Genomic DNA, 23,451 nt, shown 5'->3' on the forward strand with positions numbered 1-23,451 from the left:
ACTGACACTGAGCTGGATGGAGGTTCAGAAGAGTCAAGAGAGGCTGGAGAAGCAATGCCATGCCCAATTGGGCTCTGATACCATGTTAGAAATGCGGGATCTAGAGCATGACATAACTGGAAGCTATGGAGGATGGAAGGAGAAGTGTAGACTCATGATGGAATGGACACTGTTTGTTACACAAGTGAATTAGGTTCCAAGATTGAGACTTGGACTCATAAACACAATCTTGTGTATGTGGACAATGACATTGACACTTTACTGAAATGAAAAGAGTACTATCATTGCATTAAGAAAGGAAGCAAGTACAATGCTTTATAGGAAAGTAGGAAACTGCAGTAGGCACCATTGTGCATATGGGATAAGTTAGCCTGCATGTCCTTGACCCTGAGACTCCATACAAAGAGGTTGTTTGAGTGTGATTGCTGATTCTCAACAGTGAGAAGCTCGATTAATGTGAGGTCAGCTTCTGGCGCTCTTTCCCTCTCCACGTTGAATCCAGTCCTATTCTGATTGGCAAGTGCTAAAATGTGCTAGACCTCTTGCATTTCCATTTTTTGCCTCAACCTTTGAGCTCGTTGCTCCTGGTTGTAAGTATCTATGCCCTGCTCTCTTGGCCAATCTTAGCTCTTCCTCAAGATTAGCTATAATATTCTCCACTGGTCTACCATGATGCTCCATCTTGGTTTGTAAGTCATGATTGATCATTTGTTGGATGTCAACTGGGAACTCTCCCAAGCCGAGTTGGCCACTATCATGGCTGGAGCTTGGTCGTGACATCTTGTTGACCTCTCGATCCTCTAGGTTGTCGATCAAAATTGGTTGGCTAAGGCAAGGTTGAATTCCTAATCGCGCTAGTCTTCTTGCTCTTTTTGCAGTTTGAGGGTCTTCTCCTATTAGTGGGTTCATTTAGGTTGCTTATCTTGCATGTGAGTTCCTTATTAGTTCAGCCAGTCCTCAATTTTAAGTGCACTCAAGTGTCCATGGGGTGCTTCTTTTCGTACACAGTGCGAAATTAGGCTTTCTACTTTCTGAGTGCACTTTGAGTGATTGTTCAGGTAGTGTGTGACTATGACAAAAACAATGTGATGCAATGCACTTTTCTAGTTTGCTCCCTCAAGTGGTCACTCTAAACGGTTTGGTTGGGTCCTTTGAAATGTATCGGATGAGTGGTCTAGGGGCTTATTCGAGGTCACTTCCTAGGCAACTAAGTCATGATCTTGAAGTCTAGAGGCACTATGAGTCGTCCAACGTGTTTGGATGCCTACAAGGGTATTGCCTTGCTTCAGATTGAGCTCTACCTGGCCTAGGATGTGCTGGGATAGTCAGTTTTCAGTTTCTGGTTGGTGAGTCTAAGCACTTTTCACACATCAAGGTCAAAATGGCATCCACTTTCATTTTCAAAATTCAAAGCCATTCCTTTGACACAACTTTGTAGAATCTATTTGTGTTCCAACCGATTCTCAGAGGTTCGATTCCCAAAATCGCGGACTGTCTAATTCTGGGCTTGTTTGACTCTGCGAAAATCAGAGGGCGAGTCAAAGTGTCCAAGTCGGTCGTCTGAGTTGGTTGTCTAACTCGGATAGTCTGATCTTGGTTGTCTGAACGAGTCTAAGTTCAAGTTGGATAATGATGTCTGATTGGACGTAGTATTGTGGGTATCCGAGTGGACTGACTCGAACTACCCAAGTCCAAATATCCGACTCTGAGAATCGAACTCCACGACAAGTGTTCGATTCCAGTAGTGCAAACAGTTCACGAGGCACAATTTCAATTTGTTTGACTTTTGTAGTTGATACCAAATGCTAGAAACTTCCAAAATCAATTATTAGATGCAGAGGAAGGTCTGTGTATACCTAGAATAGCCAAAAACCTTTGAATTAGTGCACTCGATCTCTTCTTTGCCCTAGAGCTCCAACACACACACACACACACACACACACACACACACACTCTCTCTCTCTCTCTCTCTCTCTCTCTCTCTCTCTCTCTCTCTCTCTCTCTCTCTCTCTCTCTCTCTCTCTCTCTCTCTCTCTCTCTCTCTCTCTCTCTCAAAGCTCAGAAATTGAAAATGAGCTCACTTCCCCCTCCTTCAGGGTTTTAGATCCCCTCTTCAACACTCCTTGGATGTATTTGCCTCTTCTTTTTTGGATTACAAACCGCTTTCCTTCGATTTAGGCCTGCTATTGCCCAAAACCCTACTGTGGGTTTCTTCATTTTCACCTATTTTTCTTACCTAAACGCCTACAGATCCCTACAAATCACGAGTAGATGCTAATGCTAATCAAACCAACTTATCAAAACTTCACAAATCCAAAATACTTACTTGCATCTTCCTACCTATCTACCTCAAGCACCGGTTTTGGGAAAAACCCTCCAATGCTCAATTCAGAGTGCGCAAGCACTCAAGGATCAAATCCATTGGTCCCAACAATGGAACCAAAATGTGGGAGCTTTCGCTTAATTGCCAAGACCCATGGACCACTTATTGCTCAAGTGTTTCAAGCTTAATGCTAATGGCTACCTCTCACATAGCTGTACGTGCTCTCAAGCCTATGAGTGTGGTGAGCTTACCTCAATACCCGATCGAGTACCCTCCTCTCTTCACGCACACCTGTAGCTCCACAATCTATGATGCAAGCTCAATCCTCCACCTTCAAGCTCCCATAGCCGCACACAAGAGAAGAGAAGAGAAGAAGAGAGAAGAAGATGGATAGCTTCTCCACCGTGATCCCTCACGCTCCCTCACACTCTCACACTCCCTCTCTCAAGCTCAAGCACAAGCAAGCAAGAAGAAGAAAAAGAAGAAGAAGAGCCACTTTTGCCACACACCAAGAACGAGCTTCTCTATTCACTTTTTGGCTTTTATACATGCCCTCATCCCTTTGGGCACCCATCCCCTTTTTTACATGACCGGCCATCTTGCCAAGTCCTCTTTTCCTATTCCCTTCTATTTACGTTATGCCTTTACCTATTCCTGTCTACTCTTTACAACTTGCACAGGAGGGAGCCTAGTACTCTTTTATAAAATTTTGGAAGCACCTTTGCATTTTAAAATGTGCTTTTGCCTTTGCCTCGACTTTTAAGCCTGCCCTTGCTCTTTTGGTATTTTCCTCTCTTATCCTTCTGTTGGGCCTTTTCTTGAATTTTCTTTTGCTTCCTTTTTTCTCCATCTCTTGCACTGGGGTTAACATTCCTTCCCTTCATAAAGCCAATATGATGTGGAGTTATGCATCATTCAAGAATGGGAGTAAGCCTTAGAGCTATAGCCTTAGCAAAAATTTTGTAGGTGACTCTCATTAACTGCCCCTTTCACCATATATTGAAAATGGATTTGATTAAAGTATTTGTTGTTTATAACTAGCCACTTGTGAGTTACCTAAAAAGTTGCTAAGTGCAAAAGAATGAAGTTTGATGACAACATATAGGCGATTTGATATGATGTAACTAGTATCCACACTTTGGCAAGTGGGAGCTAGAGTCTTGCTTTTGTGTTGTACTAGTGGTCCAATTGGCCCAATAGCCTAGGTGGTTGAGAGAATTTAAGGTAAGTTGTTTGAGAGTCCTATTCTTGCAAGTATTTAGAAATGTCAAAGAGGCCTAGGTTTTGTGATGCATGTTGCCATGATTCTAGCTCATCACCTTGCAATTTGGTGGCCTTGATTGAGGCATGAAGTGCATCTACCACCATGCTAAAATCTCCCCCTTTTAGGTCCTTGCTAACATCCAATACTTTGACAGTTTCCCACATTATGATCCTTGCTATATGGCAATTTCTTCCATACACATTGATGTCCATGTTAAAATCTCCCCCAATCATCCTCTTATTGACATCCAATTCTTTAATAGCTTCGCACATTATTGCCCTTTCTCTATAGACAGTGCTTCCATGGAAATTGGGAAGGGAAACAACCTTTAATAGTTTTCCATGTTATTGCCCTTGCTCTATGGTCATTGCTTCCATACAAATTGACAAGGCAAATTGTCTCTCCATCCTAGCCTAACTACATGACCAATATCCTTCCATCATTTGAAGAGAAGATTTGACATAGGTTTCTACATACCTTGACTAGTGTAGCACAACCTGACTCCCCTCTTGGGAGACCTACTATGAGGCATGTATATGAACCATGCTGAAAGGACTTGCCACCACTGAGAAAATGAAGTTTATGCTTCTGAAGTAAAATGCCATAAAAAATATTGTGTGCTAACCATCTCCAAAACACACCTCTTTTAGCATCTCCATTGATTCCTTTGACATTTAGTGTAGCCAATCTAGTGGCTTCTTCCATTTGCATTGACATAATTTTGAATGAGAGTCATCACTATCTCTAACATTCCCTTTGTCTCGATTGGATACTTTAGCTTGCACATTAGGGACCTAGATCCGTTGTTGATGTTTTTCCCCTTACCGAAGTCAATATAACCAACTAGGATGCATCGTGCCATTAAAGCCCATATCCCCTCTCGCCAAAGACATTTGTATTTTTGTGTTAATATTAGCAAAAGCACTTGGCCTTACCTCTATCGCTTCTTGCCCTCAAAATTTCCTATCAGTGTTCTCAAGCTTAGTTGTGGTTGCATTTGACTTTCCCCTCTACCATGAAATGATGTGCCAACCTCCCTCATCAACTTGCTTATCAGGTCAAGTTCCTTTGACTTGTCCATCTTCCTTATGTTGCCTTTTACAACTTCCAATGAAGACTCTTTGCCACATTGATATGATGGATTTGCTACTTGCAGCTTCTCTGTTGATGAAGGGTTCTCTGACTTTTGTGGATTCCTCATCTTACACACTCTCCTCTCCTCTCTTCCTCCAGCACTATTTATGTCTCTATCTCTTGATTATTTCCACATTTTGGCATTTCCTCATCTCTGATAAGCTTGTGGCTCATCCAACCATGCCCCACATAGTGGAGTGCATGGGGAGGACTAATGAGCAACAAAACCTCACCCACCACTCTAAGACCCCACCGCCCCTTGCAAAAATCACATAAATCTCATATCATTATCGTTTTAATGGTCCACCTTAGAAGAAATTCGTTTAATTTTACGTTAAGAGAAAAAAAAGGTTGTAATCGCAATTAGCGATAATGGTTTGGGCCGAGTATGTCCCGTCCCTGAGACGGTCCCAAAAGGGACTTACAATGTACATCAAAGCCTTATTCAACCGTCGTCACGGCCGTGCATTCCTTCGCACGGGACACCATGGTACGCATCTTCCACCATGTCTTCCATCCATTCGAGATATGCCTTCTTCCTTCCTAGCTCATAGTTTCCTGTTGTAACTTCCGATGCCTATGTCGCTACAAACCGTCAATGTCAGACAGTCTGAATGTATCGTGATTGAATCCTTTAATACGCAGCTCTGCAGTAATATTACCATGCGGGCAGCTACAAATAGGTTGCCACAACATCCTGCACCTAGGCAGACCTTCTGCGACTGTCTACTGTTGAAGCAACGAATTGCAGGTGTCAATCTGGACACTTGACAGGTTGAACAACAATGGTATGCCAGCTTCTCGTGTTGCAAAAGTTATGGTTTAATAAGCTGACTCAAACATCATTTAGCCTTTATGTTAACAGTCTTAGGCATTGCCACGTCCTTTGCAATAGTGGCAATAACCACAAGTGTGAAGTACGCAATGCAAGCTAAAAAGAGGGACGAGGGGCCTATGCAGGCTGCACACATGGTTGAAAGAATGTATAGGGAGAGGGGCGGACAATCAGCCCCCAAACCTAGACTGAAAGGGTGTGATTTTTTGACTTGTAAACAATCAAAGATCTCTTGAATCGCAAGCTTGACCATTTAATTTTTGGCCTATTAAAGGTTTCATCAAACATACATATAGTTTATAAAATTGAAAGTCATCACCACTTTCCAAATGCTGCCCTTGCTTAAGTAGACTACTGACAGTTGATTGCCAATGTATGGATTAACCATCTCTGTGATGAACAGTAGCATCCATAAAAAGGCTCTGACAAACTGTTGGAAAGGCTCTATGAAAGAATGGAAGGTGCACTTGCTTGTTTAGAGTAGAGAAGAAGTCATTGACCATAGGAGTCAAGTCACTGGTAGTGTGAGGATGTAATGCACCTACCCATGTCAGCTCAAGTAAAATTGCTGATTTCCAGACACACATAGCTGCAAATGAATGCCATGCTGAACATGGAGCACAGATGTATGGGTGCTGTACATATTCACTAGACCAAAAATGGAGAGCAATTTCATTTTCTCCATGCCTTTATACTTATGTTGGTATTCAATACAAGGACGGGGTCATCTGGGGCCTTTTAAGCCACAAAGTTACTTTTGCTTTGATATTGTTTAGTGTAGAGGCACCTGCAATCTTTTGACTTGTACCATGCATTGCAAAAGTTGCAGGAGTGATGATTGAATTTGTGTTGAGATGTGCTAAATGATTTGTTAATATGGCCTCGGACTTGGTTGAGGTGATAGACTTGAGCATACACGTGGCAGGTAACCAAGATGACAAGTCTCAGCCAGGCCATTTGCAGATGATGAAGGTGAAGTGCACAATGACTATGCCAAAGTGATGGAGGCAGGCTATGACCATGATGTCAATTGCGATGGAGAGCAGAGGTGGTTTCAGGGTATAGTAGAAATCAGGTGTGGGAGATGGTGAGTGGAGAGAGAGAGGTTAGTTGGGTCACTTGCAGGATTATTCTATGGCTTTGGGTCAATCTTTTGTATCCTTTGCCATCAAACTGATTTGGCTACCATGTGGAGCTAGGATGCAAATATTTTAGGAGAGGTCACGCAGGATCCGATTGCCTGCCACTTCATTGTCAACAAGATATTGACTGTGTGTGACTCATAATGTAATGCAAGTCGAGCTGCCCTAATCAAGTCTTTGGGCCATATTCTGAAAAGTGTTGTTAGTGATCACAAAAGATATGAGGACAGGAGATTGTTCTCAGCCCTCTAAGCTTTCCATACCTTGTACAAACTAGTCACAGGTTACACTCTGTTCATCTAGCCTTCCGCACAGAAGCCTTGTACCTATTGATTTTGAGCTGGTTAACTATCAATCTTTTTTCAAAGTGGCACTGTTCAAAAGTTTTAGCTTTTTATGCGTATCTGCAACTTGAATCTGCACACATAGTATCTTGTTCCACCAGTATGTAATTGATTATGTTTTCACCGTTTACAGGCAGGAATCCACTTGAATCCTTCAAAAGCATCAGGTATTCATAGTTTCATTAGGCTTGGAGAAGTCAAAGTTCCTATTAGAGTGGTTTTTTCCTTTGCATAATAGGAGACTTCTAATAACTATGAGAACTACATGACATTTTCGGCCATTCAGTATTGTTATTTTTTGGTGAGAAAGGCAACTGAGAAAGGCAGTTGTGATTATAATTTCATTGGTGTGCAAATTGAATGATGCAACATGTTCTGATTTCCAATGTTTGAAAATTTGGTTGTGGTTTCATTGTGCTGGCATGTGGCATATATGCATCCTTCACAAGCTGTTTATCTAGTTGAGCAGTACCATGACTGTGGTAGTACAATCTCTGGAAATCAGTTGCATAATCAAATGATAACTGATGTTATGACTTCTGTGTTGACCAGCTTTTGATGCTAGATTGGAGAAGCAGAGAAGAAATGATGATCACAAAGACCTGATTGTGAGGTATATTGTCATGTCAGGCCTCTTTTGATTTTGTAGATTTCATCGCCATGGGTTCTGAGCAAAAGAATACAATAAAATTATGCCCTTCAGATATTTGAAGGATGATCGCTTGGCAAATGAAGCAAACAGTTTCTTGGACAGATCTGATGCATATCGCCGGAAGCGGGAGGTATGCTCTTGGGTGATTGTTTAAATACCATGATTCATGTAGGTCAGATGTGAATCTCACAAATGACATTTTACGGAACACTTTTACTGAACTGGTTTTCTTTTATTTTAGGCTGAACAACAAGCAGCTCTGGTTTCGAAGAAAGAAGAAACAGAAAAAGAAGAGAGAGTGAAAAAGGCTATTGAGCTGGTCATATTCATCTCTTGTTCAGAGTTGCAAATCAATAAGCCTGGTTAATTCCTTGTAATAGAAACAATAATCCATATGCTATGACCATTGTTAATAGTACCTTGCAATAGGCTCTTTTAGACAATAATACATAACACATAGGCTTCTCCATTGTGACTATGTGCATGTAGAGCAGGCCAATGAAGAGGACATGTGGATCGCAAAAACCCTAGAGGAAAATGATATTGGTACTGAGAGAGAAGAACGAGTTATCTACCAGTTGATCAAAGATTCACCAGAGTTGCAGGATTTGCGAGCCAAGTTGAAAATTGCGGAAATAAACAAGCAAAGGCATCAACAGGTATGTAACTATTCAATGAGCTGACATGTGTTCAACTGTTTTTTGAAAGGAACTGACATGTTTAGGTTTCTTTCAAGACCTTTACAGTCACGAGAAAAAAGACTCTTAGAACTCGAGCAAGCTGCTCGAAATGCTTCTTTTCATAAGGCAATGGAGCAAAGAATTGCAGAAGATGAAAGGAAGGAGCAAGCACAGCTTCATCAACGACAGATGTTGCAGGCAAGCCTATAGATTTTGAACTTGTCCTTCAAACCATCATCAATCTATGTTTGACATGTGCATTTACTTCTTCTTTTCTTTATGTTTTGGTGGTTGCTTCTTGTAAGTTGTTGCAATGCTCCAGAACACTAGTTTCACAAGCGTAGCATCATAACTGATTGAGATGGCTAAAACACTGTATGTTTTCTATTTCACATTTCTGTTCTGATAGCTTAAAAGAACAATATCTGGGATGGTTTTACTGGTGAAGTTTAAGTTGTTAATAGAGTTGGACAAAATAGGCAGCAAATCACATGATGGAGTCTGTTTCTCAGTGATTTGACTGGGGAACTGGGTTGTCGATCATTGTAGTTTACTGTTTTTGACTTGCTGTATACAATCACATGATGGAGTGTGTTTCTCAGTGATTTGACTGGGGAACTGGGTTGTTGATCATTGTAGTTTACTGTTTTTGGCTTGCTGTATACTGTGTCTGTCTGTTTGTTCCCATGCGAAGGTTAGAATGATGCCTGTAGCATGAGAGTCTTACTATGAAGTATGACTCTTCAAACTGGAATTGTAGGTGAATTGTGTTGGGGGTTGAACATGGGTTTTTTAAAAAGGGCAAAGCTCGTGAAGTTGATGCTGCTTGAGGATGTGAATTATATAAACCATGCATTAAGGTAATTTGTACACGTTGGACAATTTGGTTCTATCATGCCGTACCAGCGGTGCAATTGGGTGTACACAGTTGGTATATTTGACACCCTATTGGAGGCTTGATCCTTTGGCCATGTTCATTGTTGCATAGACTGGATAGCAGGGTCATTACGGATGAGCAGTTGCAAGTAAGATAAGGAGGTTATAATGGTGATGAATAGTAGGCGTCATTGGACATGGTTGGCCTGAAAATGCCCAGTTACAGGCAAGATAAGGAGGTTATAATGGTGATGAATAGTAGGCATCATCGAACATGGTTGGCCTGAAAATGGCCTGTGTCTAAAGTTAGGCTGAAGTCAAGATAGAAAAGAAAAGAGAATGGTGTTGTGTATTTGAGAATCACAGAAACATAATTCACTTGCAATCGGGTCGTTCTACATTCCTTCTCTCTTGCTACCAAGGGTTTCTTAGCACATTTGTGACCATCTTTACTAATTTTCCACAATGCCAATCGTAGAGCCATGAATTTTACTTAGAACAGTGATTAGGCAATCACTTTTGCAGAGGTGCTTTTTTCTGGGGGAGGGGGTAGGGAAATCAATTTCGCAGATGTGCTTCTTTTTTTTTTTGGGGAGGGGGGGGGGGTTGAACTTTGTGGGTATGCCACATGCATGTGTGCATATTTCCTCCCATACGTAAATAGGCATGCATCTTCTAATAGATTCCTCACACTGCATGGCTGAGCAAATATCACTGATATATACTTCCTACTATGGACGATTCATACTGTGCTCTGTATATCTGCTATATATTTTTTCTTCATTACCATTGGCTTCAGTAGACTAGATGCTTTTTGCCAAGAAAATGAGGGGAAAGAAAACATGCAGATTGCAGACCTAAACCCTCTTCTATTTATAGTTGGTGGCAAAGCAAAGCTTGGATCGGCAGCTGCATGAAAAGGAAGCACAGAAACAGAAAGAAGTTGAAGAAAAATGGCAAGAACATGAAAAAATGGACAAGGTGATCTTTGCCCCAAAAGTATCTATGGTGCACAGTAGCCGAGGTGTTCAATTTATATAATCTAAAGACTCTATCTTTATGTGCTTGAGTTGTCAACAAATTACTCATGCTTTGCAGCTTTTAGCTGAGGCGAAAGAGGAACTAGATCGAGATGCAAAGCTCAAAATGTGCGGACTAGAAAAACTATTGATGTTTGGTAGATTCTGAGTATTGTAATACTAGTTTTGGACTCTGGTTACTGAAATCTTGTTAGTTAAATACCATTTCACCTGTGTGGGTAGACTCCAAGGGAAGTGTTTCAAGCATTTGAAAGAGGGTGTATTCTGAAAAAAGATTTATGTGTACTTGTTGTGACTTTACAGCATTAAGCAAGCAGAACAAAGGAAATACATGATGGATTACCTTCAAGAAGCGGCTAAACTGCAAATGAAAAAAGTAAGCATAGACTTCTACCATGTGCCTTTCCTTCTCTAGTATCCAAGGATGTACAACTTTTTAATCACTCTCACATTCTACATGAAATTGTAGGTAACTTGTACATCTAGCCTTGCTGTCCAAATGCAGCAAGTGTCGCAACTTGCTTAGAATTAGTTAAGTGACAGAGAAAATGATGAAGCTCTTCAGTGCCATTCATCTTTACAATGTCTTGCTGTTTTCGATATATTTTACATAGAAGATAACCTTAGGGTCGGGTCATTTTGTTGTATTGTGTTTTGCTTTGTTATTCCTTTTTATTCTTGGGCATAATCACTTTTGTATGCTAGTTTGGAATATCTGTGTAAGGTAGGAGAGTTCTGTAACAACAACATGAGTTGTTTTCCCAGTCATAGGAATTGGCTTAAACGATGTGTCTTGGCTAAACAAGATGCATGTCTGCTGGGCCACAACTAACAATGTTGATGAATTTCTGTCCTTGCAATAATTTTGGATGCACATCAGAATTGTTATCTCAAGAGCATGCTACAGTACATTCCTATGGTGGACAACTACTATGAGACCTAGCTGACAACACCCACTATTAGGACAGAAGTTTGCAAATGTGGCATACTTGCTACTTTTGTGAAATGTTTGAATGCCTAGCATCGACTTTGCTGTTTGAGTACTGATCCATGTGTGTTGGTCTTATGGCTGTGTCAGAAAAAACCCTCCCCCCCATGTGCACACAAGTGTCTTGCATGCTTAAAATGCTGTAATCAAGCATTGTTTTTATGATGTGATCGTAAATAGAGGCAAGTCCTCAATGGGAGAACTCTTCTCATAATTGAAACTCGCCTTTAAAAATAATCTTAAAGGGTGGTGAACATAAGCTACGTTGCATATATGAATAACTTATAAGTCATAAAATAAACAAAAAACTTGATGAATAGGACAATTAGAATGTTCTTGTATATTAAGCGACATGCAATAGCACCCCCAAAGATTGGTACCCCTTATGGCATTTTTGTATCATTACTCAAAGCTTACACAAATCACGAGTGACTTGATGTTGCAAACTGGTACTCTTTCAATGCTGGTGATTACCACGTGCCTTGCTCTTGGATTAGTTTAGATTCATTGGCAATACATATCCTTAGTTGCTCTTACCAACCTCAACCAAATGCAAGCCAAATTTGTCCCTTCACACTCTAAGAAGTATAATGCATTTGAATACATGTCCTTAGTCCAATTGACTCAAAAAAGTGACATTGGAGATGCAGACACAGTTCCATATTGCTGGAGCACTATAAACAATGTGCAATACATGCAAATCTGAGTCCTAAATTGATCTGATTTACTGTACAAAGCCCTAGCCTTGTTCATGCATCAATCCCTGTGCTTTACCCTAACCTTGCACACCGAATTCATTGTCAAACCGAGTAAATTCAGACTTGGTACTACTGCCACATCAAAGCAATATTCATTCATTTTATGGCCGAAACCAAAGGGCAATTACTCAAATCCTTGTTATATGCATTCCATTAGACTCTACTATGTATTTTTCTAACTTTCCTGTGCATTTTCCGTGATACAAGAGCTACAATCTCATTGTTTTTGTAACAAACTTGTCCAAAGATGTTTCTAGTGTGAAAACAATTGAGAAGAGAGAAAGAATCCAATGATTGAGTGTTTTCAATAGCCAATCCGCAATGTTACATTATTATATAGCAACCATGATTGACTGTTTTCTAGCAGTTTCATGCAACACAATTGATCTTAGATGCTCACAGGCCTTGTCACCCGTGTTGATTGGCTCCAATCAATCGTGAGACTTTTAAGCATCCAAGAACTCTTATCACCTTCATTGTTGGACTCAAACCAACTCTAGACTGTTTAAACATCCATCTGTAGACTTCAGTTTGTCCAAACCCTAGAAACACAGTCGACGCTAAGCTCAAATTCATGGAGCAAACTTCCAAATAGACTTGCCTTGCCCGGTTCCCTTGCAAACCCACACTATTCCTCCTACAAACAATGGGATTTCTCATGACAAAACTGGTAGAAGGTAACTTTTTTGGTAAGAGATTGGTCTAGAAAGTGCAGAAGCCTTGAGATCTTAGAGAAGAAGAGAGGATCTTAGATTGTAGCATTGTAATAGTGTGTTTTTATGGAATTTAGATTAAAAACGATAGCAATACCTACTAGTTATGCAGCTGCCTTGTTGATTGCTCATGTGCACACAAACATGGTTTTAGAGATGCAGGAACCACAGCTGATCCTTGTCCTTCTTCGTTAACTCTCAAGTTTTCTCTACGCTGGACTTATGGGCAAGGTGTAGGCACCTAATATGAGGGAGTCTTACCACTCTCCTTCCTTTTGGAAGTACATATTTTCCTATTGGGGAGAGGATATCCTAAGCCTTTACTAAAGACGTTGCTTTATTCAGGTTTAAAGGGAGCTAGCCTGACAGGGCTGAGAGGAGAGGAATGGCTGCTGCCTAGGTTCTCACACATGCTGTACTTGCATTCTCCATGGCTGTAAGAGAGTAAAAACAGCAGCAATATAAAGAATGCTAAGAAATTGGGTGTGGGCTGCCAAGAGGGATGCAGGGTTGCGGCGGAAGTGGATGCATGGGCTGAGAGAGAGAGAGAGAGAGAGAGAGAGAGAGAGAAGAAACACACACACACACACACACACACACACACACACACACAGAGGTATGCACTCTGCCAACCATTGTCTGAGAGCAATGCGAAACAGAATTGAATAACATGCAAACAAAAAAGTAGTGCTTTGGCCAAAAAAGCTGTTAGTTAGCTTTATCTATGTCATTCTCATACATCTCTAGTAGGTGTGATAAATAGCTTTAGTTAATTTGATATATCAGAGGTAGCTTGGTTTGTTTTGGCATTTTTCAAAAAGTGAGGACTACTGTGAAGAAAATATCAAATGATTGTAACATGCAGCTGTGGTTTTGTGTAATGTTAATTTCCTATGCAGCTTTGTCTTTACATAATGCTAATTTTCTGTGCTTTGCAAGTAAAATAGAACATGATGGTTTGGAATGGCTTCAGAAAAGAGAAGAAGAAGAGGCGGAGAGGCAGATACTGGAGTATCAGAAGCTTTTGGATCAACGAATTGCTGAGAAGGAAGCAAAGGAAAAACTGAAAAAGGAGCAAGATGAAAGGTGCCATGATATATTTTTCTGCCAACTAGTGAGTGCAATTGTGTTTTGAAGTTGGTTTGGATTGACAAAAGGCCCATGGATTTTTGCAGGATATATGCTGCTCTCTCAGCTGGAAAGCTAGATGAACAACGGCGAAAAGAGGAACTTGAGAAAACAATCAATGACTACTTCTTTGAGGTTGCAGAGGCTCAATATCAAAAACGGCAACAAGAGCTCCAAATACAGGCAATACATTGCTTGACATTGTTCATTGTGTAGATTTGATACCACTATCACAGTATCTGCAGACTTATTTTGGTGTCATGTGCTGCTCAGAAAGAGCATGTCCGTGAGAATCTAAGAGCTGCTAGTGACATGTATCAAAGATTAAAAGAGCAAAGGAAGCAGGAAGAAATTGCTGAACGAGAAAACTTCAAAAAGAAAATGTTGGAAGAACTCGCTGAGGTACTTTACTGCAGGTTTTATTTAATCAAAACATACGAAGTGGTTTTTGTTACACAAACATTAGACTCTACATCAGCAAAGTGTGGCTGGCCTAAAATTGCTTATCCACTGTTAGCACTAAATTTTAATCTACGGAACACCGAGGGTCAGCATAAATAAATTGAACATAATGAATGGTTGAATTATACATGCATATGAAGGAATTTGACAATGGGATTTTTGCTATATCTGTGTTTTGAAATGGCCTTATATCATGCATGCCTATTTGAAGCAAGTGCTTGTCAAAATCATCGTATCATTTAGAACCTAGCATAACTAAGACTTGCACCTCTTTCTATTTTGGTTTTTGTGGGGCTCTTTTTATTTGATCATGTATCACAGTGGCTCATTTTTTACAGGCACACAAACTTGAGCAATTGAGCCAGCAAAGACGTAGAATGAGGATTGAGGAACATAAACGGGAAGCTGAAAGGCTTTGGCGAGAAAAACAAGAAGCTTTTGAAGCACAGGTAATAGCAAAATTTAAACCCTAGATATTCTCTCTAGTAAGCGGAGCCAGGAAAAGTGTGCTGTTTTAACGGTATATATCAGCTATTCGGATTTGTAACTGAGCTTGACAAAACTGTGTGTTTTTCTCCTCCTTGATGCAAGTACCTAAAGGAACTCAGGCTCAAATTGTATTTCTTTTTTGGTAATCAGCTGGAAGAAGCAGCACAGCAGCAAAGGAAGGAGGAGGCAGAAGCTGCAATGAAAGAAGCTGCAATTGAACGAGAGCGTCAGCGGCTTCTAGTGGAACATGGAAGACAACTTGCAGAATTTCTTCCGCCAGGAACATTGAAAAAACCTGAAGATTTGAGACTTGTGGGGTTGAAACCATGAGTAAATATAGAGCTTTTCCCAATGATTAGGTTGTGAGGCCTGGAATGACCTACATGAAAAGTGAGTTCTTCATTTTGTTCCCAAGCCTTCATGTCTCTTTTAGAGGCTATCAAGTATGGAAGGCCTAATCTTGTCTTTATTTTTACTGAGTTTTAACTCATCTAGAGATTGGTCAGGCTGTATTCTTTGTCGAAATGGAGGCTATTAATGCTTCTGCAGTTCATGTTAAAGTAATTTCCGTTTTGGTCATTCAAGGTTTTTAACTTGACAAACTATTCACAAAAGATCCTAAGATCCAGGAGCATTGTAATATAGTGAAGCAAGGTATGCTGTTAGTAAGGCACTTCTCAGTAAGGCATTTCTCAGATAGAAAACAAAATAGAGAGTCATTCAATACACAGGAGCAGCATGCCATCTTGTAGCCTACTCCAGTCACTGGAATGTGTTCCTACCAGTGCCATATGAGGGACTTGAACCCACAATACTATGGATTACGTGCCTGAGTTCTAATCACTAGGCTACTCATTGGGACCTGTGTGTTAGTTCATGGAAGTTAAGCTTGGGGTGCAAGCTTCATAGTTCAACTTGCTTGGTACAGGTAGTAGGCTTCACCCTTGCTCCATAAATCCTCTTCTCCCTTGTTGATTCATGCACGACAGCCCTCCCACTTCCAATGACATCTCCTGCCACTAATTCCATGTGCCAAATAATAACTAATGGTATTTGGCTAAATAACCAACATGTAATGGTCATCATCAGATAGTTACTAAAACTATTGAATAGTGTTTGAAGGAAGTTATATACGGTACAAATGGCACTGAGTCATAGTAGTCCAAACCCCATATTTATTGACATACCCATGGTTAGTCAATCAAGGTTCAAAGAGTCATACTGCACTTTGTCATGTTGAGTGCAAGGCATTAGATGAATCTTGCCCTTAACAATTGAGAAAAAATTTCATTCAACTTCGCCTTCATTTTGTTGTCAAGGGATTGGCTATAATCTCAAATGATAGTGGCATTGTAGTGAATGTTGCTATCTAGGACGAGGTTTTCTAACTTGGGTGCATTATGACTTTTAAGTATTTGATAAGAAAGTACTGGAGTAAAGCAATATTTTGTTCTACATCATAAACATTATGAATGCATAACGATTTCAACTATCCAGTAAAAAAAGATTTAACAAGTAAAACATTATTTCTGTTCTACATCATAAACATTGAAATTGTGAATGCTTGTGCTCAGTGAGATCATGTAAGTTTACCTAACCTTGGTATAGGGAGAATCATGAAGTCCAATAAGTAAGATCTGTCTATCATGAGAGTAAGGAAAGATGTATAATTCATTTGGATGCATCAAAAAGGTGATGAGAAGACACATGAAGAAGCAAATGAAGAATAGTCCTCCTTCAGCTCACTATTGTGTAAGAACTACATTCAAGTTTACAAAAGAAGTGGCATTGCATAAGCTTATGAGGCACACGAATATAGGTATAAAATGTGAAGCGTTAGGTTTTGGTTTTTTGTTGATGCAATGATAGTGATTGATGATAATAGGTGTTGTGATCACTAATTGATATTCTACATTGTGATCACGATATGCGACAAACAATTGACAAAAGCTTGAGCTTGATAATGTATACCAACAACATATTAAGATGAACTTAGCAAATTAATTAAAGCATACAGAGGATAGTGTACGTTCTCATGTTTGGTCTATCCCTAGGGCCCTTAACTTTCATTTTGCAATTATAAGACTCTATTTTGTTGATTTACTTCGACTAGATTTAACCCTTGACACTACATTGTAGGGACAAGCTAACATGCCTTTATCAACCAATTAACATGTCATGCTATTGTTTATATTAGGATACTTTCATATAAACAATAGCATATCTCTAAGTTTCATTGTTCTAATCCCCTTATCAAGATTGCAAGTGTCTATAAGAGGGGATCCTAATACAACCCTTGCAATATTTTAGTAAGGGATTGTTTTTTCCAATGAATCCAAATGTTGTGTTTGGTGCCATGACAATCTGCATTGTTAAAAAATTCAAAAACACATCAATTCAACTTACCATGGCCCTAATACTCTCTTTTCTTTAGATGGTTGTCTTTTTTTGTCATGAAAATGAGGTGCTCATTGTTTTAAAAGTGTTTGAGTTGCATAATACCATCTTATTATGAAATGAGATGCTCACCATATTAAGTGATGATATTCATTTGAGTTGCACAACACCATGTTCTTCTCATAGGATGACTATCAATGGGGCTATTCAAATAAAAATATCTTGAATCTAGTAAAGTCCACTTGACATGCCATGTGATCGAGTCAAACTAGGATACCTTAAAAAAGATTCTCAATACAACAAAAGCAACACTATTCTAGAAAATGTCTAAACTCACAAAGGAGAGACAACAACGAGAAATTTTGGACTTAAGAGGAGATGATGAATGTGGGACCTATTTCTTGTTGCCTTGGATTAAATATAAACGACCACTAGGAGACAGAGATTCCATATTGGCTAGCCATAATACATCAAAAGTGTCTTTGTTTTAAGCACCAAAACGATTTTGGACTTATGAAGTGGAGAATGGATGGGGAACCTATTTCTTGTTGTCTTCGACTAGAAGCAAAGCATGCCCAAGAGGCATAGACAATCATATGAGTTGGTCATAGTACTCAATCGCTTTAAGATAATCTCAATTCTACACCCATGAAGACAAATGTTGGCCTTAGAGAGTCTAGAGACCCTACCACAAATTTACCCTTTTGATTCCTTATTGATGGCCTTTAGTATGCCATTCTCTACATATAGCCATATAGGAGTCGGTCACAAGATCTCACATCCCACCCTTTGTTTCCTCTCAATTTATAGCAGAGTAACACTCATGGAAGCTCATATTTGGAGTGAGGAGTACAAGGAGTGAAGCTTTGTCATGAAGATCGATGATTTGAGCTCTTCTTGTGACATTTATCTTGTTATTTGTGTCTTCAAAGATGCACTAATCTCATTACTGAGCTCTATATCTAAGTTAACTAGGTGTTCTGACTTAAGAACCCATTGAGGCTCGATTTCAAGGCTTTCATTGCTTGATTTGGTATGATTTGGTTACATTTGGATAGCCATTAGTGGTTGGCTTTTAGGTCAAATAAATTGTTTCGAATGCTTAGACATTGAGCATCATTGAAGCTTTTTAAAAGAACATGAATGAGTATTCTCTTCTACTTTCCTTCTCTCAAACATATATGCAATAGAGGAAAAAGTGAGAATATATTTCAAACATTCACTTTGGAAGTAATTCTATCAATTTTGAGTGAATATAGAGCATCCTGCACAAATCGTGGATAGCTATGGCAATTTGACAACACTTTAGTATTTTGGCTACAACTTTTCATTTGATATCAGATTGAGGTGATTTATAGCTTAAAATGAAGATGCTGCAAGACTTACATATTTTGTAATTGTAGAGTTGATTTTGTGTAAATTTTAGTTCTCTTTTTTGCATAGAATAGAACTGCTTTGGTGTGGACAGTAGGTTTGGACAATAGCTTAAAATATGCTTATTGCAGATGGATTACCAAATCATTAGAGGTGATTAAGATCTTGTTTTGAAGCTTACTTAGCACGACAGGAAATAAGTAGATAATATACTATTCTATCTTCACTATTGGATGTTGAGATGTTAAGCTCAACATGTGCAGACATCGATGATGGACCACTGGGCGCTAGATGGGTCCGCACGTCTATACTTAGCACGTCGGTGGTCATTATAATACTCACATGGCCATTGACTTATCACTTATTATATTTATTTTGTTACACCTACATACTGTTGGAGGTAAAGGCACCTCTGCCTAGCCGCCCGTGTATTATTACACTGACAGTCACCGCCACTGCACACTGCAGGTAGCGGGCGCCCGTCACCGTCACTTTATTCTTTATTCTTTTAGTAACAGTTTGAATAAAGGAAGGCCCGGTCACACTTTGTGACTTTTGGAGTTTCCATTTCTAGTCCCTCCCTTTCTCTTACTCTTGCTCTCCCGCCATAGCCCTCGAGTCCAACCTTTGATCCATCGCTCCCTTTCAAATGGTATCAGAGCTTTGCTTTCCGACTCTTGAGTTTGGTTCGTGGCATTCTCAGCATCCCATTGACTCCCTACTTGCATTGGGTCTCCTTCCCGACAGCCATATCCGACTCCTTCGAGCTCCCGTCACTCCTCGGCTTCCCGAGCACCTTCCCTACATTGTTGGGCACCTTCAGGGCATTACATCAGAGGTATTTGATCATTTTCTTTAGGTTTTACTTTAGTTCTCTGGTCACATAGGCTGTGAACAGTTTGGGGCAGCCACCATTGAAGCTCCGGTGGTTCACATCTTCATTGCCCCTGCTCAAGAACCCTTGAGGCTTGGTGTGTGCCTCCTTGGGCACCTACTTGAGCCCCTACTCCACCCCAGGTATGCCACGTGGGCTGTAGGCCCCCCAGGATAGCAACACGCTATTTGCACATGTTTCAGGCTGATCCATATCTGCTCTACACCGGTCCTCCTCAAGCTCCAGGCCATTGGGCCCTTCCACAAGCTTCATCTGAGGCATTTGCACATGCTTGATGCTTGGTCTTGCAGGCTTGAGCATTGGACATTGATTTGGGGCTGATTCAAACACTGTTTGGGACTGTTTACAGTAGTTCACAGTCATGTTATGCTGATCCTACATTGACAATAAATGCTATGCTTGTCTGGGCATACATAGTCAACCAGTTTGATGCCTATTGGATGCCGATTGACTTGGGGATGGATTGCACATGTTATGCCATCATTTTGGCACTGAATTGGGACTGAAATTTCTCAATTTTTACAGTCATTTCATGCTGTAATAAAAACAGGATGAAGCTATTTTACATGCTTTGGGTTATGCCTATTGGTTCCGGCCTATGTCTTGGATATATGCCATGAAGTATTGATCTTTGGGGTACGACTTCGAGCTTGGCTTTCATTCCGGATGCTTTTGTAAGATCTTTGACATTACGCACTCATTGACATGGTTCGTGCTTGACAGTGGTATATGCTTTGACAGTGATGCTCCTTGGGTTTATGCATACCTGTTACCTACTGCTTGATGCTCATGTCACGGTTGATTACCCTATGCATACATTGATCTTGAGTGCTCATTGAAGCTCCACCTTGGATGCATTTTGGATTATCTGGAGTTGTCTTGGATGTTACTTGGCTTGTCAGAGTTTGGATTGGGATGTACTTGATGCCTTACATGCTTATGGATGCTACACATACGGATGCTCTACCGCCTACATGTTCGGGATGTACTATTGATGTATTGTCTTGGACTTATGTCATTGGCACTGTGTCTTGCCTTGGCTTGAGCTCTTGAGCTCGTACATACAACTTTTGTGCTAGTGGGAGCATTCTTGAATGCTTATCAGACATTGAGCAGGTGGTACTTTTATGCATTGAACTGTTACATGCTATTGAGCAGTTACAAACACTTGAGACTTTGGGACTTCTTACCTTTTGGGATGATACATCATATGTCTTGGTTCACTGTATGCTTATGAGCTAAGTCTCAGTTTTGGATTCGTATCTTTGTGAACTGACACCTACTTGTGTCAAGTTTTGGTAGTGGCAGGAACACTTTGCCCCATTGACTGGGGGTGTGCCTACACACTGGCAGATGTTTGTATGACATACTTGGGTGTTGGATTCATACTTATTGACCGTCATATGCTTATGCTATGCCCGCCTGATGCCGAATTTGGTCTTGGCAGTATCTGATTGTCTTGGGATCCGATTTGGCACTGTTAGCTCTCTTTTACTAAAATCTGAAATTTATTAGAGCAAGCATATATGTATGGACTGACATGGATTTTTCATGTTGAAACACTCTGAAATGATGTACTTTCACTAGTACTTCGTGGGCAAGAGCTTTGGTTCCACTTTCCTTGCCATTTTCCCTCGATTTTGGTGATTTTTTGGTCATTTTCTACAGTAAACAACAAGCAGTTTTGAACGGTCTACAGTCTTCCAGCCTGCATTATGGTGAGTTCGTCCATTGACCATGCTATTTTCAACATCACTAAGCTTAATGGTACGAACTATTCTTATTGGAAGAGCCAGATTTGGCAAGTGTTGGTGCAGAAATTGTAGATCAAACCTTTGAGGTTAAGCGGGCATCCGCTTGCAACTATGCCAGATGAGGAATGGCTTGATGAGTTATGCAAGTCCACTATTGTATTGTCTCTCACAGAATAGGTTCACTATAATGTCTTTGAGGAAGAACAGAGTGCATGGCAGTTGTGGGATAAGATAAAAAATCTCTATGACAAGAAAAGTCCAGCGAGTCAGATTGGTTGAAGTAGCTTATGGATCTGTGCATGAACGAGAATGTGACTATGTCTGCTCACTTGAGCCAATTCCATGCTATACTCAAGAACTTGACTTCGCAGGACATCACTTTTGCAGAGGATGTCACTCCTCTTTTCTTGCTTGGTACTCTTAATGAGTCATGGGATGTATTTCACACTGCATTATGTACCTCTACTGCTACCTTGAAATTATCTGATGTTGAGAGTGCTCTTTTGCAGGAAGAGGTTAACCGTAAGAATTTGGATGCCTCTCGTGTGTCTCATGCTATGACAGTTAGAGGCAGGAATGATGGATATGGAAAGCATGGCAGTGGTAGTGGCCGTGGACGGGATTCTTAGAAATCTTGGTCCAAGTCTCGTAGGAAGTCACGTGGCAAATCCCGTGGCAGGAATGCAGATGTTACTTATCACCATTGTGGGAAAAAGGGCCATATTAGGCCACAATGCCATGAATTGCGCAATGAAAGGTGCAAAGATAAGGGAAAAGACAAAGTGCAGGATAAGTCTTCTGATCACAGCATAGTACCTGCAAAGTCAAGTATTAAAATTAAAGAGATCAATGTTATGCAGCCTGAGGATGTTGATGATGATGATTATATCCTAGCAGCTTCTTCTAGTGCTTCGCAGATAACAGAGATACACTCTATGTATGCACAATGTTGGCTCTTGGACTCAGGTGCATCCTTTCATGTGACACCTTGCCGAGAGTGGTTTCATTCATACCGTATTGTTTCAGGTTCTATGCGCTTGGGTGATGACAGCTCTCTTGATATTGTGGGCATTGGTGATGTTAGGCTGCAGTTTCCTTCTGGCAATAGTTTTGTTATGCAGGATGTACATCATGTATCTACTTTGACACACAGTCTCATGTCAGCTGGATAGCTTGATGATGCAGGATATCATGTATGTTTTGGAGACTCTGCATGGAAGATCACTCGTAACAGACTTGTGATTGCGAGATGTGCCAAGGCTGGTAGTCTCTACCCCTTGATTGTATCAGCTTCTTCCCTTGATCATGTTTTGTCTGTGGGTTCTATCCCACATGTATCTCTTTGGCATGTCCGTTTGGGCCATATGTCTTTGAAGGGAATGAAAATGCTTTCTGGTTTGCAGTACTTACTGCCCCTTGATTATGCATGTTTTGATTCATGTGAGCATTGTCTTTATGGCAGGTAGACTAGGTCTACGCATAAGAAGTCTGGTAGGCCACGCATGAGTGAGCCCCTGGCATTGGTACATCGGATGTCTGTGGGCCCATGCCTTGTCAGTATATGGGTGGTGTAAAGTATTTTATTACGTTCATAGATGTTTTTTCACAGAAAGTTTGGGCTTATCCCATTAAGCTGAAATCCGATGTCTTGGCGGTGTTTCAGAGATGGCTTGCATTGGTTGAGAACCAGTCTAGGTATAGGCTAAAATGCCTAAGGACAGATAATGGGGGTGAGTATGTCTCACGTGCTTTTGAGCAGTTATGTGATGAGAGGGGTATTAAGCGTCAGTTGACCGCCCCCTACACCCCCCCCAGAATGGTTTGGCTGAGCGGATGAACAGAACCATCTAGGAGCGTGTACGCAGTATGCTTAGCCATGCATGCCTACCACAGAGATTTTGGGCTGAGGCAGTTAGTATAGCTATGCATGTCATAAACATATCACCCTCTAGTGGTTTGGATTTCCAGGTTGCAGAGGAGGTATGGACTGGAAAACCTCCCTCTTATGCGCATCTTTGCGTCTTTGGATGTGAGGCATTTTGCCATGTGCCCAGGGACAAGAGAAGTAAGCTGGATCCCAAGAATGTTAAATGCATTTTCCTTGGTTATGGGGATGCAAGCGAGATGGGTTACCGTCTCTGGGATCCGCAGGTGCGAAAAGTCATCCGCAGTCATGATGTAGTCTTCCATGAAGACAAGATGC

The 23,451-nt window shown here is 40.6% G+C and overlaps 1 protein-coding gene across 6 annotated transcripts; it reads left to right on the plus strand.

Moving 5' to 3' along the window:
• Positions 1-5,098: 5,098 nt before the first annotated feature.
• Positions 5,099-15,353, plus strand: LOC148038359 (uncharacterized). Of its 6 annotated transcripts, XM_087671032.1 has the most exons (17): positions 5,099-5,211; positions 5,367-5,509; positions 6,482-6,661; positions 7,176-7,209; positions 7,595-7,655; positions 7,746-7,824; positions 7,936-8,013; positions 8,189-8,353; positions 8,441-8,572; positions 10,130-10,231; positions 10,349-10,398; positions 10,594-10,666; positions 13,723-13,835; positions 13,925-14,060; positions 14,151-14,279; positions 14,678-14,788; positions 14,979-15,353. In XM_087671032.1, exons 3-17 carry the CDS (start codon positions 6,641-6,643, stop codon positions 15,156-15,158), a joined length of 1,464 nt encoding a protein of 487 aa, XP_087527158.1. In that variant the 5' UTR covers positions 5,099-5,211; positions 5,367-5,509; positions 6,482-6,640; the 3' UTR covers positions 15,159-15,353. The 6 variants fall into 6 exon arrangements, with proteins under 6 accessions (XP_087527158.1, XP_087527162.1, XP_087527166.1 ...); XM_087671036.1 differs by lacking the exon at positions 6,482-6,661; XM_087671040.1 differs by lacking the exons at positions 6,482-6,661; positions 7,176-7,209.
• Positions 15,354-23,451: the final 8,098 nt, after the last annotated feature.

The sequence above is a fragment of the Lygodium microphyllum genome, chromosome 3, assembly GCF_053477565.2.
Source record: "Lygodium microphyllum isolate KBCC chromosome 3, Lygodium_microphyllum_v1.1.10, whole genome shotgun sequence".
Taxonomy (NCBI): Eukaryota; Viridiplantae; Streptophyta; class Polypodiopsida; order Schizaeales; family Lygodiaceae; genus Lygodium; species Lygodium microphyllum.

Bases quoted from the DNA above. Each gene is read 5' to 3' on its own strand.
- LOC148038359 (XM_087671032.1), top strand. From the start codon at position 6,641: ATGGTGAGTGGAGAGAGAGAG. The intron at 7,656-7,745 runs GTATATTGTCAT...TATGCCCTTCAG, and splicing joins CACAAAGACCTGATTGTGAG to ATATTTGAAGGATGATCGCT. The intron at 10,399-10,593 runs GTGCGGACTAGA...GTGACTTTACAG, and splicing joins CGAGATGCAAAGCTCAAAAT to CATTAAGCAAGCAGAACAAA.